Source organism: Grammomys surdaster, unplaced genomic scaffold (assembly GCF_004785775.1).
Source record: "Grammomys surdaster isolate TR1022 unplaced genomic scaffold, NIH_TR_1.0 167, whole genome shotgun sequence".
NCBI classification, from domain to species: Eukaryota; Metazoa; Chordata; class Mammalia; order Rodentia; family Muridae; genus Grammomys; species Grammomys surdaster.
Genome location: NW_021604615.1, coordinates 12,923,213 through 12,940,704, shown reverse-complemented (window position 1 = coordinate 12,940,704; position 17,492 = coordinate 12,923,213). Strand labels below are relative to the sequence as shown.

At 45.0% G+C, this 17,492-nt stretch overlaps 1 protein-coding gene across 1 annotated transcript in view; it reads right to left on the bottom strand.

Annotated features, from left to right (window-relative positions):
- The window catches only part of Mcph1 (microcephalin 1), a 197,190-nt gene that overhangs the window by 143,675 nt on the left and 36,023 nt on the right, over positions 1-17,492 (bottom strand). Inside the window, exon 9 of the mRNA XM_028766340.1 lies at positions 10,376-10,476. Within this exon, the coding sequence (XP_028622173.1) occupies positions 10,376-10,476 (101 nt within the window). The remainder of the gene's footprint in view (positions 1-10,375; positions 10,477-17,492) is intronic.

Here is a 17,492-nt window from a genome sequence, read left to right as displayed (position 1 = left end):
ACACACACACACACACACACACACACACACACACACACACACACACAGTACAATGAACTGCTTCCTGTAGCCAGACTCAAAGAAAGCTGAAACCTTTATGTTATCATTTGCAATATATTCATATAAAATTTAATTTTACAATTCCTATTTCGGTCACATCTTCTTAGACTGCAAGGTATGTATTGCAGAATGATGCTATGGAAAGAAAAGACAAACTTGTTTATAGCATGGTTATTCACTGGCAAAGGAAAAGGTGAGATTGTGTCCTGAAGAGAAAAGTACTAGCCACAGTCCCAGTCTCTGGCCCACATACTCAAACAGTATCAACAGAAAGCCCAGAATGAATCCCACCAGGGAATAGGCAATGTGTACACAGTCAGCACCGCTTTCGACCTTAGCAGAAGTGCTTTTTGAAGTTTCTAAAGGAGCAGTTCCAGAGAGTCCAGAGGGAGGAAGGAGAGAAGGAGAGGTATGGAAGGAGGAAACATGACAGTGGAAAACTGTAGTTGATTTTGTTTCCGTAAGATCAAAGGTAGGTCAAACCAAACGGATGTACTCGTTTTACTAGTGAGAAAGAGTAACATCTCAAAATAAGACACTGTAAAATTGTTTGGGTTTATGTATTGACTTTCAGATAAATAGTAAAGCTACTTTTCCTTCAAAATGAGTGAACTGCCCAAGTGGTGGGGAATACCTTTAATCTCAGCACTTGGGAGGGAGAAGCAGGTAGATCTCTGTGAGTTTGAGGCCAGCTACAAGATCAAGTTCCAGGACAGCCAGTGTTGCATATAGAAACCCTGTCTTGAAAAATAAAACAGGAGGAAGAGGAAGAGGAGGAGGGGGAAGAGGAAGAAAGAGGAGGAAGAGGAAGGAGAAGAAGAAAATGAAGAGGAAGAAAAAGGAGAAGAAGGAAAAAATGAAGGAAAGAAAGAAAAACTGGGTAAATTGAGGAAATAATTCACGTATTTTCAAATACTTCTATTTTCAAATACAAGTATTTTCAAATACTTCAAATTCTTGTTTAGTCCTGATATAAATCTGCATACATGAGCACTGTCAGATTCATAAAACACTGACTAGGAGAAGTGAAATGGGTAAATAAATCAACCCTTTTGGGGCAAAGGACAAAGGCTGCAAAAACCACCACCACCACCACCACCACCACCACCACCACCACCACCAAAAACCCAAAACAGAAATAAACCCCCTCAAAAGTCTTGAAATCACTCTGTGGGATGTTCCATACGCAGACCCCTGGCAGCTCTGTCATTGACTGTCTTCTGGAGTCTAGAGAAAGGGCTGACACATGAGCTGCATTCCAATGTGTGTGGTATCTTTGGCAGTGCAGTCTTGGATGTAGCCAAAGCTCTTTCCTGTTTTATACCCTTAGGCTAGTGCAGCCGTCCTTTTTGACCAGAGAAACTTCTTTTGGGGATGTGAGAGTTAACATAGACAGGCCAAAATGCTGAGAACCAATGGCTGTCGAACACTCATCCCTAAGCGTGGCGTCTATGACAATGCCTCCAAGACCCAGGGACATTATGGAAAGGGGGTTGGAAAAACAGTAAGATCTGGAGGACAGAAGGAGACTTGTGACATGCTGTTCTCTGGGTACACCATGGCCAGTGCAGTCATGAGAACACAGCAGCTGTGGCTAGCTGCTAAAGTCCTGCCCAAAAACACAAGACATGAAGCAGGGGAGGACTGGATGGGAGGAAGGGTCTGTAGGAGTGAGAGAGGGATGTGAGAGGGTAGCAGGTACATATGTTCATAGCACACTACACATACTGATGCTACCAAAACTTAAACTGGAAAGTTACCAAAGGAATAATTTTATAGTATATCCAAGCAAGCTATACAAACTGTTTTCAAAATGTCACGAGAGGGGCCACATATGTGGCTCAAAGATCTCAAGTACTTGCTGCTCTTACAGGGCACCCAAAATTTGGCTCATAGCAACCACATGGTGGCTGTCAACCCACATATGACTTCAGTTCCAGGGAATTCTTGCTTCCAAGGGCACTATAAATACTATACACAGTGCACATACATACACACAGGTAAAATACATATATATAATATTAAAGTACATAAATCTTATTGACAAAGTACAGTGGGCTGGAGAACTACCTTAGGGGTGAGGAGCACTGGATGCTCTTCCAGAGGACCCATGTTTGGGAAGTTCGTAACTGCCTATTAAGTCCTGCTCCAGCATGCCTGGCTCCCTTTGACCTCATTGGGAACTAATCCAAGTGTGCACACGCACAAACTTACTTAATTAAAAAAAAGTTTACTGGAGGAAGTGGAACCACTCAAGAAAAATACAAAAAAATGAGAAAAAAAAAGAATTCTAATAACACTGAAACAGACTTTAGTTATTCAATATAAAACAGAATCAAGAAGCAAACAGATTCTAAAATGAAAAACAGGGTAATTCCACAGAAAAATAAAACACTATAATTTATAATAACATGCTTGTTGAAAATTTGAGGCTAAAGATAAGTCCCTCATCCCAAATTGCTCTAATCTGACAGTCAACAGACATGAGATTTTCTTGGACCGACATCGACAGATAAACTAAATCTCTGCTCATATCCAAAAGCCACAAAGGCATGCCAAAAATCTATTTGCAATGCCTCTTATTTAGTTTAACTGAGATAATGCCTCATTGATTTGTAATTGGCAGCTTTTATATGTCATTCTCTATTTAACACTTTTCTTAAAAAGAAACCAACCTAAATTACCCAGTATTAATAACTAATAGATAATAGTCCCAAATACCTACAGAATAATTCTATTTAAAGGGGTCAAAAGAATTAAGGAAAGACAAAGGAATAAAAACCCCAGGATAGAGAGGATGTCTTTATCTTGCCAGGGAGGCAGTGCAGACCTGCTTAGGTAAGCGACAGTCTCAAGTGAGGACTATGCTCCTGGGCAGATGGACAGGCTGTGTGTGTGTTCCTAACTGGAGCCGACCACCCTTAGGTGCACAGCTCTCCCACGATTATGCGAACAGCATCAGGTCTACTGGCTGTGCCTTCTCTGACAACATGACAGTCAGCTCCTCACTGAAGCAGGCCTGCCTTTAGGCACATGTCCATCTGATTTTCTGTGGAGACCGAGTGAGGCTTACAGGCCTTGCCGCCTACTCTTGCCAATGCTTTCCTTTCCTTAATTCACTCTTGGCTTCGGGCTCCAGCTGCGGATGTTCCAGGGGACATGGCCAACCCCTTCTTCCCAGGGGTATCTTCCTTGAGAGAACACTAGTCCCAGAAACTTCCCAGTAAGACTTCCCTCACATTATATGGGACAGAAGTGAGTCACCAACTAAGAACTAGTAAGAACAACATGAACGCGGTTAGCTTCGCTGAGTCACTGGGGGACACAGTGGACACAGTGTGGGGCACTTTGGCAGGCTCATCACCAGAGTGGTGCTGACTTTCTGGAGGGCAAGTGTGCCCTGAGGAGGTACAGGGCTGAGGGGAAACTCGCAGAAGTTTCTTTACTCCCAGGGGAAACTTCAGATTGGTGGATTTGAGATTTCTAAGCAGATTACTAGGGCTAACTATCATTTGGCTAACATCCCCCAAATAGTATATTTAATAAACTAGGCCTTAGATACCAGCCGCTACATGTACAGGGTGGTCACGCTTCACTGGCATCTTGGCTAGACTTAGAATCACCATGGAAATGTAATGTTAGGTGTACTACTGAAGAAATCTCCAGAAAGGTTTAACTAAGGATGAGTAGCGCCATCCCTTGGGCGGGGGCCCTGGACTGAATAAGGAGGAGAAGCTGAGCTGAGGACAGCGTTCACCTGCCTCCTGACTGCAGTCCTCTGTCGTCACGGAGTCCCACCAGGATGCAGTACAAACCACCATACATCCTTCCTTCCTTAAGTTGCTTTCTAAGGCGTTTTGTCATGGTGACCAGAAGTAACTAATATAGCATTTAGATGGGATCTGCAGACTCAGCCTTGCTCGGGGGCTTGAAGGCTTCCCAGCTATCTTACGAGACATATGGGAGCATCTCTTCTCTCTGCTGCACAGCCCGAGATTCTCAGTACGGAGGACACTCTCACGCTGGCCTCCACAGATGTGGTCCACAAGCCACGGAGGTCTAGGAGAATCTCTACAGCAGGCCCTTAACGTCTACCATCTCTAGTCCAAACACATTCTTGCTGCAGTTCTGAGAAGGGACTCATGTAGCTCAGGCTAACCCCGTTCACACTGCTCTTCTCATTACTCTTAGTCTGGTAGAGAGTCACGTCTATGAACTCCATACACAGCAGGGGAGGAGCTTCTACTGATCCTCCTGGCTCCACCCTCTCGAATGTTGGGATTACAGCCACGGGCACCTTCACAGCGGTGACTTCTGAGCTGCACATGTCAGTGTCTCTGAAACTCTTTGAAGATTTGTATTAAATGTTTTCTGTAGAAATATTTTCTGTCATACATAAGAAGAAAAAAAAACATGCTCGTGGGAGTGGACGGCGACCGTGGGCATCAACATGCTGCTGGTTTCTAAATGGCTTCACAAAGCCGCATGTGCTGATGAGTCCCACACCTGCCGTGACGAGGGCAGCCCACCTCGGCCAGCCCTGGCTTTGGATTGCCAGGAAGGTTTTATCACAATAAGCAAGATCACCAGACACCTGTGTTATAAATCAAAGCTCAGTGTCTGCTAGCCCATCTGTCTGGTGACGGGCTCTCAAAGGATCCACCCTTAGACTGGCCCTATCTCAGTGCACCCAGCAGGAATAAACAACAGGAAACTGTTTACGGGGACATTTACAAAGTGTGTCATCTTAGAGGAAGTGTGACAGTTCCCCGACTCGATTAATAACAAATACCAAAGTTGAGTTTTCAAGAAGAAAAACAAATAGCAACTGTCATTTGGGTGAATCACTGCTATTTAAACTCAAACCTGACGTTCAAGATCAAAGCTTCTATCATACCTTCTAAAAGCACAGCCAAATTCCTGGAATTACTGCAAACTGGAAAATCATATTCATAAAATGTTACTGACTCAATCATAGCAATAAGACACAGATCTGGAGGAGAGAGCAAGACTTAAGCAAGGAGTCAACTCCAGTGATGTACTGCAGCCTGCTACCTCGAGGAGAGACTCCAGTGATGTACTGCAGCATGCTACCTCGAGGAGAGACTCCAGTGATGTACTGCAGCCCGCTACCTTGAGGAGAGACTCCACTTCTCACTGATGCAAAACCACCTGCCTAGGAGGGGAACAGCTACGAAAAACCAAACACATGCTATATGGCAATAATTCTTGTGGAGAGTGGGGTGGGGGCGCAGAGCACACAAAAGGACGGAAATCACGTTGAGGTAAAGAAGGGGTTGGGGGGGAGAAAGGCTCCAGTCGTTATGAGCACTGGCTGTTCTTCCAGAGGTCCCACATTCGATTCCCAGTACCCATATGGCAGCTCAAAACAATCTACAACTCCAGTCTGAAGAGATCTGAGGCCCATTTAGCCTTTGTGTGTACTGCATAGTATGGTACACAGACATACATGCAGGTAAAACATCTACACACGAAGTAAAACAAAGGAAACTGTAAAAGGGAAGGCTTAGGAGATGGCTCAGTGGGAACAGCCCTGTGTAAGTGTGAGAACTGAAGTTCAGAGCTACAAACCTACTGGATGGATGTGGTAGCCAACCTGTAAGCCCAGTGCTTGGAGGGTGGACACAGAGCATCCCTACAGGAAGCCCAGCCATATTGGCAAGCTCTGGATTCAACTGAGACACCTGAGTTAATGAATAACAGGAAAGACAATCGGGGGAGACTCCCAGGGCCAGCCTCAGGCCTCCACATGCGTGCATACTCACACATGTGTACATGCACACACTCACAAACTAATGATGACGATGATACACAAAGCCTCCTAAAACTGCAAGCAAATGTAAGCATTCTATCTCATATATGGTTTCCCTTAAAAGAATGAAAACCTTGTTAAAATGGGTGCGGTGTATTTGCTTGTTCACTCCCCGAGGCTTTACATCTATGAAAGCCATCTGTAAACCCTCTGTGCTCTGACCCACAACTTGTCTTCCTGTGGAACAACTGGGATTGGCAGGCATAGCCCCAAAATGAGATTTTTAAAAAACTCAGCCACTGACCAAGAACTATGCAGTTGATGATTCCGGTTAAGTTTTTTGTTGAGGATAATAATCTTTCAAATAACAAGCCCAGAAGTAACAGAGCAAATGAAAAAACCCTGGAGGAACAGAGTTCATGTACTTTTCCGGGAGTTCAAGCATGAAGCCCACATTTAGTTTCCTCAAATTCTATACTTGGTCAGTTTGCTTGAGTGTTTTATATTCCTCTCTCCCTGGAAAGATGTATAATGTTATCACTGCCTATACCCTACATACTATAAACTAAGAAAGGAGAGGCGATAAACTGTTTAACCAAGTCCTCAAGGTAAAATGACGGCAAATAAACATACGAATATCTAGAACTATCAATCTATAAAAAGAGCTGATTTCAGACTCATTGGTAAAGTGACTTTTCCCATTGAAAGTGGGTGTCAAACCAAGAACATTCTATTGGAAGCTATAATCTTGAGATTATAAACTCTATCAGATTTTATTTGTTTACTCCTAAAGAGAAACTGAAGTAACATCACGGTCTCAGTCAGGGTGCCTACTGCTACGATAAACACCACAACCAAAAGCAACTTGAGAAGAAAGGGTTTATTCCACCTTACTGCTTCTCGGTCCATCACTGAGGGAAGTCGAGGCAGGAACCTGGAGGCAGGAGCTGATGCAGGGGCCATAGAGGGGTCCTGCTTACTGGCTTGCTCCTCATGGTTTGCTCAGCCTGCTTTCTCATACAACTCAGGACCACCTGCCCACAGACAGCAATGTCCCTGTTGATGCCCGTTCCCAGTTCAATCACTGATTTAGAAAATGCATTAAAGACTTGCGTACAGGCCATCTGATGGAGGCATTTTCTTGGTTGAGGTTCCTCTTCCCAGATAGCCATAGCTCGTGTCAAGTTAACAACAGCAGCAGCAGCAGCAGCAGCAGCAGCAGCAGCAGCAGCAGCAGCAACAACAAACAAAAAAATCCCCAAAGAACCAACGAACCAAATAAAAAAAAACAACACAAAAACTAAAACAACCTGAAAAATGAATTTGATGTTTAATATATTTTTTCTGAACAACTGTTTTAGAAAATTTTTCTTTTGACTTAACTTTTCCTTACTCTTTTACAAAGAGATGCATATCGGGAACTGGGGAGACGCTGGGGGTGAAGTGCTTTCAGTGTAGGCAGGGTGCCCAGAGTTTAAATCTCTAGCATCCCTGGAAGAGGTCAGTTTAGGAGGAGGGGCGAGGAGAGATGGAGAGCAATGCATCCCTGAACCTTGATGGGCAGGAGTCCAGCTAGTCACCAGGTTCCAGGCTCTGTTCCTGCCTCAAGAAATAAAGTGGGAAGGAATATTGGCTTACATGTGCACAAGTACACAAACATTTACATCCCACAACCAACTAACCATCAATAGAAGGATATGAATATGTATGTATGCATGTATGAGTGTGTAGTCTTAAAACACACCGTTTTAAGTCTTCTTTCTTAAAAGGACCATAAAAATTAACCCATCCGATTTAGTTAAGATTTCCATTGCTGTGAAGAGACACCATGACCAAGGCAACTCTTTTAAAGGACAACATTTAGCTGGGGCTGGCTTACAAGTTCAGAGGTTCAGTCCATTATCATGACAAGGAACATGGCAGTGTGCAAGCGGACATGGTGCTGGAGAAGGAGCTGAGATTCCACCTCTTGTTGTGAAGGCAGCTAAGAGAAGACTGGCTTCCGAGAGCTCAAGGCCCACCACAGTGACACACTTCCTCCAACAAGGCACCTCCTCCAGCAAGGCTACACCTCCTAATAGTGCCACTCCCTGGGCCAAGCATATTCAAACCACCACAGTGTAGTTTCCAACAGTGGTAGACTGAGTCCTGTGGATTGACCAACAAACTGGAATCAGCCAGAAAAGTTTACAAGATACAAACAGGCAAGCAGTATCTGTGGCGACACCACCCAGGCAAGCAGCTGGGAGACCCAAAACGTGACACAGCATCCGAGGCTCACAGGTAGAACAGTCAGACAGAGGCCCGGCTCTCAACCATCCCACCTCCTGACTGGACGCCAAACCAACACGTTACTAGCTGTAGACTATGGGACTGAAACCCATGACAGAGTGCAGAGAATAAACAAGGAAAGCAGGGAAAGCAGAGGAGTCAGGGACAGACTTCAAAATGAGCATGCGTGACACAGAATCAAAAATGATATAATAAATTCAAATAATAAATACTACAAGGGCCTAAAAGAACAATGAACAGGTGACAGACTTGAGTGTGTTGATTTAGCATCACAGCGGATGTATACAGAGAGAGAAAAAGGGGAGATGGAAACAAAATTCATTAGAAAAGATAAGAAAAGATACAAGAGAAGTCAGGATTGGCTGCATATGTCTTTAATGCCAGCATGGGGGGGGGGGGGGGTCGGGGGGAATCTCTGAATTCGAAGCCAGCCTGGCCTACAAAGCAAGTTCTAGGCCAGCCAGGGATGAGTGAAATCCTGTCTACAAAAAGAAACTAGAGGAAAGAAGCATCACAGACATTCACCCCAGAGGCGATGGATGGATGACACACGCTTCTGTAGTGCTGGCAATAGAGTTGAGAAAACAGGCAGAAGCAGCAAGGGCTCATAACTTCCCATATAAAATCAAAGATCAAGCAAAGGCCCATGGCCATCAAGAAGGCTCACAGCGAACACAGCACTCTGGTGGTGCAACTGTCACAGGGAATCTCATCTTCTCTGATGCAAAGATTTCAGTCTTCTCGTGGGGTGGGGGGTAGGACTGTCCTCTATCCCCAGGGCCACACTTGCCAGTCTCTGACTCCCTGAATCTCATTTTATATGGAATTCAGCATCATCTACTATGACTGGCCTGCTCTGCGGGGCTCCTGGGATGGGACATTACCTACCCTTGCCTCTTTAATTAGAGTGAAAGCTCACTAGGACCCAGAGAAACAATGGAGTTACAAGCTCTGTTCATTCCCACAGCCACAGCTCTACAGCAGCTCTAACTTGAAAACACTACCCTGACCACCAGGTCTGTCAATCTCATACGGACATGGAACACAATAATTAGCAGACAAATCCCCTTTTCAACATTAGAATTCAGTCACAAGATTTTCATTATTTCCCCCCAGCACTGGAGATCAGACCCAGGGCCTTGCCCATCCCAGGCAAGCCTGCCACTGAGCTACAGCACTGGAGATCAGACCCAGGGCCTTGCAAGAGCCTAGCAGGCTGACTGCTGAACTACATCTCTGTTTCAATCAGAAGGTTTTAAAAAGAAAACAAGAACAAGTTCTGTGCTTGATAAAATAGAATCCTTTAATGTGCACTGTGCATAAAACCAGGGGCCCTGTCAAAGTCTCAAATTTCAGTTGAACATAGATTATCTTAAGATCTATTAAGGATCAAAACCAAGCAGGTAAAATCCTCCGTTTCCATAGGGAGAAAAGGAGGGAAGGACAGATACTGGCCTAATCTGGAAATGAAGTTCACTTGAGAAGGCGGTACTTACTTCACTAATGTAATTCTATAATCCTACGATCAACTTTCAGATCAGCAAACTGCACCGTGTGTTTTTTGTTGACTCATAACAATACCAGAGGCCACACAAACTCCTGTCCCCACCTTACATAAAAGATCCACACGCTGGGAAGCTGTACTTTACAATCTAAATTGAGTATCAAGAAATTCCTACTGTTCTTCTTCAAACTCACTAAGTGTCAAGAGCATGCTCTCTGACCTCTCCACACCTCTGCCTTACTCAGTTCTTCCAGAGCCCTCACCGCTCAAGCTGTGGTCTCTCCACAGCTATCTTCCTGACCTGGCAGGGGTGCCCTCTATCTTCCATGCTGACTTCAAGTTCACCAGACCTGTGTAAGCTTTGTGGCTATCGCTCTTAGGGTATTAAGGCAGGCCTTGATTTATTCACAGACGACGGATACCTGGGTGCTTTGTTCTTATCGAGTGAAGCTTTTACGGATTACCACAGAACAAATACTGGCCACACTGTGCCTGAGAGCTGCAGGAGGCTTGCTCCCAGCCAGGCATGTGCTGGCAAAGTGACTCGAGGAAGCTGGGTTTGTCTAGGATTGTTATCCTGAATGACCTCAGACCTCTATGTAAGAGTCCAACTGCCCCACATTCACCTGTAAATAAATTCATAAGTAAACGCAAAGTGCGTGGAACAATTTGCTTGATTCACACAGAGTAGAGCGCTATGACTTCTGAGTATCTGAAGGTCTGAAATTACATTTTTACCCACTGACCTTTTTTTCTTTCTCACATTTCTTTGGTTTCTCTTGAGGTCTGACAAGGCCTGTGCAAGAGCTGTCTGAAGGATCGGGCCTCCCTGGTCCATTTTTAACACCTAAAAACCAAGTAGAGTGGACGTTAGTGAGAAACAACATGTAGGTTAAGCTAAACAAAAATTAAGCATCCTGTTTCTGCTTAACAGGAACAGAATACCACAGGCTCTGTCAATCAGCACCATACCTGCCGAGACCTTTTAAGAACTGGTTAGAGGGCTGGAGGGACAACTCAGTGGATAACGCACTTGCAGCACAAGTCTGAGGGCTAGACTAGCCAGGCTAGCCGTATTGCAGTGGCAGTGTTCTTTATTTTGAAATTAAATGTTAAAACTTGCAAATAAATAAAGGTATTACACACACCGAGGCATTATCCAGACCCAAACTTACTGACTACCCATAGGTGAGACATTGCTTCAAAGAGTAAGATGGAGAGCAATGCCATACCCTTGGGCCACACACCATTGCACGTGCTATAAACACAGGTGACTACATACAGATACCATATACATATATGAGTTCAAAAAAAAAAAAAAAAACCAAAACACCTGTATTTAGAGCTAGTAGGCAACTCTCTGCAATTTGCTCAATAGTCTGAGAAAATCTTCAAGGTTGGTCAGAGTGCTTTACCACATCTGGATGTTACATCATTCAAAACAATTCCTAATTATAAACTAATAATAAAATCCAGACTGTCAGAGAAGATTATTTGTTAGATGCAATCGGTTACGTCAGCTTTATGCTTAGTTCCTGTAGGGCTAGACTAGCCAGGTCTTCAGTACAAAGCTTTAGGTATTAATCTGCACATACTTGATGTTGCTCCTTGCCAGACTGTCACATGGAACCAACTTCTTGCCGCAAAGACACGTAACCAAAGAGATTTCACTGCATTTCATGTGGCTCTGTGGTATTCCAGCTGCATGGAAGGATGCATGTGTGTGTGTGTGTGAGTGTGTGTGTGTGAATGTGTGTGTGTACGTGTGAGTTGACCCTTACCACTGCAGCCTTGCATGAACTCTGTTATTACTCTCCAGTAGACAGTTTATTTCAATAATTAGTTGAGTTTTTAAAGGAGAAAATACCACGAGATATACATGAACACACTTGTGATCTTGGAGTGCAGCAGTCAAGGAAGGTGATGTCAGCTAAACTCCATATCCCACCTATATGCTGGTTCAGGAACAGGCAAAGAAAACACGAGGCCACCGCTTCAGACGACCCGATGCACATGCTAGACACGCAGATAAACATGCTCCAAGGTAAAATCATAAAACACCTCCAGAAACCAAAACGTGTACACCACGAGAAAGTCTACTTTGCTTATGGCGGGGCAGTGTGAGAAGGCCGAGAATGACCCAAGTTTGAGGAGTCGCACTTGTGAACTTCCATTCTTCAAAACAGAATTGTATCTAAATAAAAGCAGGGGCTAGCAACATGGCTCAGTGAGTGGAGGATGCTGAGTCTGATCCCAAACCCTACATGGTAGAAGGTAAAAATTAACTCCTGTGATTTGTCCTGACCTACACACACACACACACACACACACACACACACACACACACACACACATCCTTGCACAATGCACACACACAATACACACTAAATAAATGTAAAATGAATCATAAACTCAAAAACACAGAATAATAGTTAAGCATTTTCCAGAATTCAAACTAGTTGTTATTTGTACCCTGGGCCTTATAAACATTTTAAGGTCAACATTCTTTGTCTATAAATGTCTAAACTGGATCCCTTTGGAGACAAACCCACCACACACTAATCCCCTTCCCCTTCAGGCATCTTTTAAATGTCATGTCCCTCTCCCACTGAAGCCCTCAGCTAGCTTTCAGAGGACTGACTGTAGCGAGCAGGTAGAGGGTTACTGAGAGTCAGCTCTAAGAGGTACTGAACAATTTTTCACCTCACAGGTGACAGCAACATTTCCGTATTACTTCCTAACGCTGCCAACAATCTCAAAAACAAACAAACAAACAAACAGACAAACAAACAGACAAACAAACAGACAATACCTCTCAGCTCCTACCAGGCCTCGTTTTTAATCATCCTTCAGTTCTAAGGTTAGAAGTGATTTAGGGATAGAATATTCATTCATAAGGTGACATAAGGCCCAGAGTCACAGCATAAAGCAAGCACATAACTCTCAACACACCTCACATGCTCTACTATGGGATGTTGTCACATTTTCTCTAAGGTCGCCAGGCTCTGAGCTGGCCATGAGGCCAGTCAGGTCCCATCTCCCAGCACCCTCCCCTGGCTATCCTGTCTGTTCCTACAGTGCTGTCTTCCACAGGTTGTCACATCTGTGCTGCAGTGTGCACACCTCCCCACCACCTCGAACATCATGAGGTCCCGTAACACCATCCATCCCTACATTGCTAAGTCAATGTCCCTTCTCTGGACCTGTCTATGGATGGACAAATGCAACCAGCTAACAGGTACCTTCTTGGAGTGTCTTAGATGAAGCCTGGCTACCTGTCTACAGTCAGCCCAGCGAACTGCTGCTCCTCCATGTGACAGTCTGATGAATGTCTTAAAACGCTCTAACTAGGTGTCTTGATAAGGATTTATCTCCTGTTCCAGAGACTTTGAAGATATTGATCCCAACTAGACACTGATAATTGGCTTCTGGTGAGCCTTCCCCTCCCCCGTACAATCCCCACCTGCCTTGGCTTGTGGACAGGAGTCTTCTTGCTCCCAGTTCATACAGGCAAGGAGACTGGAAGAATTCCTGGCGTTTCTTATCATCCTTATGAAACACCAGTTACATCATAAGGGCCTCAGCCTTGAGATCTCATCTGAATGTAATCTTCTTCCAAAGGCTCAACTTCCAAATACTCTCATCTAGGGTCCAGGCTTGGGCTTGGGGGTTGGGGTGGGGTGGACCTAGTGTTCTGTCCACACATAAATTCTAGATGCCTCTTTCTTTACATTGTAGCCTCATTGTATACACATGCTACTTTTCATAAAATAATCAAATACAAACTGAAAAGAAGAAAAACAATCTGGCAGAAGGGTGCTGTGGAACAGAGTAGAATTCCAGCACCTGAGAGGCTGACATAGGAAGGCTGCTCCAAGGTCAGGCTAGGCTGCAGAGCAAGACTATGTCTCCAGAAACAGAAGCACACAGGGAAGAATCCCAGCTACAACATTCTTACAATGATATAAAACTGGATCCCGAAAAGACCGAGTGTGAGCAGGGACAGACACACGACCACAGGATCCTAAACTTGCAATCTTCCCACACAACCATTATCAGCATATCCCACTGGTTCTGTGAAAAGGCCTGCCTGTCACAGCCTCATTGTTCTGATAAGCCCAGAGCTGCCACAGGCAGTGACCCCCCAGCCTCCCATGATCAGCACAGGCAGTTCCTGTCACTCCCGCCACAGACTAACACGCTAGGATTAAACACTTGGCATGACTATTTCTTGGTTAGAGAATAACGTCAGGACAGATTCACACGACGTTTCGGCCCCATCAAAACACAGGTGTCATCCACTCCTATGCTAACAGTCACCACATCTGGGAGACAGTTCACAAGCCCGCATCGAAATGCCTTCTTAACTGCCAGTACAGATGAAGCAAATGAGCTGTAACTGATGTCATCACGTTGTCAGAAAGCTTCCCGTTGGGTAGCAATGGATTCAAGAATGGGTTGGCAGGAATGTTACGAAACACTCCCCAACCATGCATGAACAGGGCATGAATATCCGGTATTAGCCAACACTTGTATCCCTTAAGATGATGCCCAGATCTTGACCCCTAGATGACATATGAGATAGAGATAGGTAGTCTGAGGCACACAGTAACTTTTATAGAGGCTTGCCCCAAATAGGACGCTAAGTTAAGGGACACTGACTACTTGAAAGGCCCCCATTTTGCTGGACAACAAATGTTTATGCATCAGAAATTTGTCTTTTGTAAGATCTGGTAGCCGGACCTGCTGGAAGGATAGTGGTCCATCATCAATCCCCAACAGCTGCTAACTGTGTAAAAGAATGCAATAGTTGGTGTGCAGATAAATGAAGACACATGTATAAAATGCTGACTTCAAATTCCACCACACACTGCACAGGATAAAATCTGCATTGAATCAGTGGCCAGATGTGGGGTATAGTATAGAAAGTACTAACTCAGCTGGTATTCAAACGAGACACATGGAGGTCCTGCATTGTAGGGTTAAGTGAGGGTCCCCAGTCTGCTCTGCCACAGGACTCAGGCCACTCAGGGAAGCAGGAAGCGCGGGAAGTTTGACTGCACTTACCCTATGCTGACACCAGGCTATGGGAAGCCTCGGGACATCACCCTGGGAGTAGAGAGCACAGTCTGCGGTCCTGGGGACCACTGGAGCTGGCTCAGGGGTCCCCAGGACTGCCGAGAGGTTGGGGCCATCTGGTTCTCAGGCTCTTGGGCACCCAGGAGCCGCTAGGAGCCTTGGAAGAGCTGAGAACAGAAAGGGAGAGGGGAACTCTGGCTGTGTCCTGCAGGGATGAGTCCTTGGCCTATTCATGGGCTACTGGTCCGGCTTGGTGGGCTAAGAGGGCCTCTGCTGGAGATTAGATGGCTGCTCTGTAGGCAATGGATTTGGATGAAAAGAGGCAGTTGTGGTTTTAAAGCTTTTATTGTCACGCAGAAAGTACCCTGCTTTCTCAGAGTCAGCCTGAGGTTAAATACCTTTTGCAGGGAGGAGTGTCTGGGAAGTAAAGCTTAACTGGCTAAGCCCTTCAGGCCTTTAGGTACCTCGTTAAAATGGAGATCTGTCTTGAGGCTATGTGACCTGAGGTCCTCTACCTGTGGAGGAGCTTGGAGCCCTTACCTGAGTGATGGCCACAAATTTATGGAGGGCTGAGGCCTTGGAGCCTAGTGTCCGGGAACCAGGCAAAACACCGGCTGTCCCTCAGGTCACGGGTTTCCAACCTTAGTTCAACCAGAAAACAGGCTGCCTTTAGTGGTCCTACACTGCATCAGCATCACTAGTGAAAGGCAAGTAGGAACTCTATCATACGCCAAGGTACTCAGGACATCTGGTAGACTTTATCTACTGGGTGATTCAGACTGACTACATGTAGGAGCAGAGGCAGAAGAATGTCATCTCAATATTCACCGAGCTGCTTTTCATACTTCCTGTCTTGCACCATTGAAAGATAAATGAAGCTTGCTGTGTTGCCACATATCCATAGTCACAGCAGTGCAGATGCTGAGAAAGAAAGATTACTAACTGGAGGCCAAATGTGCTACACAGTAAGATCTTGCTTCCAAAATGAATACATTTAAACAGAAAACAAGACCTCCATACCCATACAACTTGGGTACAGACCTTTCTTTTTGAATGTTGACTACATACAGTTCCTACAACATTTCTCAGACCTAATGAAAGAACAAAGCTATATCCTAACTGCAAGATCTCTCTTCTTGCACGAGCCAAGAGCTTCCACCTATCTTCCCACCACAGAGTCACACATGTACAAGCTAAGGACCTGCTGGGAGGCACTTGTGGTAAGGGAACCTATAATTACATTAACACTTCTTTAGGACCCAACAGGTTTGAAAAACGTTTCCTTGGGGTCAGACTTGGACAAGACCATTTTTTTGTGAAAAGGCACCCAAGAGTGAGGTGCATAACACCTCACACCTTAACTTTAAGGAATTACTTGCAATCAGGTCAGGTGAGGGGAAACTCCCCCACTGGAGTTCCAGTTAAGTTATGGGGTCACTCATTGTCTCCCCACCCAAGAAATCTGCTCAAGAGCAGACACGCATTCCAAGACTGTACTCAATTCAGTGTTTCATCAATAAAAGTTCTGCAAGAATGTCTTTTCTCTAATTATCTGTATTTTATAATGATACTTCTCTATATCTGTATCCTTTTGACCCATTACAGAAAATGCCACTGATCCTCAACATAGATTATACTAAAAGAAACAAGCATCTACTGTGGACAGGATGTCTGACATATTGTTACGAGTTTTTAAAAGGCCATGTAAGGCAACGGGGTAAGATGGTTCTATGTAAGCGCGAGAATCCCCTTACATACATTTTGTTTGCATGTTTATATACGCATAGTTATCTGGTAGGGAACAGTGTTGACAGTAATTGCTTCTAGCAAACACACTGAGCCACAGTTTGTTCTTCAGAGTATCCATGGTTACGGTGAAAACAAATCAGATTTGGTTACTCCAGCTCAGAGTCTCCAGCAGCTTCTCATCACACTACAAAACAAACTGGAATGCCCTGTCTTGCCGGGGAGGGAAGGTCCCAAGGATCTGACTGCTGCCACACTTGTGGTCACTGTCCCCACCTCGCAGGCTCAATGGCTTGATGCTGCACTGGCCTCCTCCTTCCTGCAGGATGTTCGGTCATTTGTACTTACCTCCAGTAGACACAATCACACTCTCACCTGGCCTACCTAGAGTCAATAAAGCCTCCTCAGAGGAGCCATCTGGGTACCTGGAGGAACCACCTACACTCTCGAGCATTTCTGTTTTACTAATTACTCACTGTGGAGTCCAAAGGAAGCTTCAATTCCCCAAACTCCAAAAGGCAGTCTATATATCAGGAAATGAGCCCCACCTGCACTAAAAGAGGATTTCTGGGGTTTGGGTAAAAGCCAGCATTCCTCAGGAACTTGTGACACTGGTTTCATCTGCCAAAAGGAGTCTTTTCCTTTACCTCTGGCAGAAGGGATTTATGGCTCCTCTGACATAAACCTGTGGCTGCATACCAAAGCCCATGCTGTCACCGGGCTCCCTCAGTGTCACCTGATAGACATAGTCCCCACTAGCACCACAGCCCTTCACCCTTTCACAGACGTCACTTTTTCCAGATACCATTTGTTCTCTTTATAACCGAGCTTTTCCTCCTCCTCCTCCTCCTCAGCTAGTCTCACTACTCTCTCTGACTCTCTTTTTACATTCTCTCTGCCTAGTCTCTCACAGTATTATCCCTCACTTCTACTCTCCTTCTTCCCCAGCCCTGGCCATGTCCAGTCTATGTCTGTCTCTCTCTCTCTCTCTCTCTCTCTCTCTCTCTCTCTCTCTCTCTCTCTCTCTCTCTCTCTCTC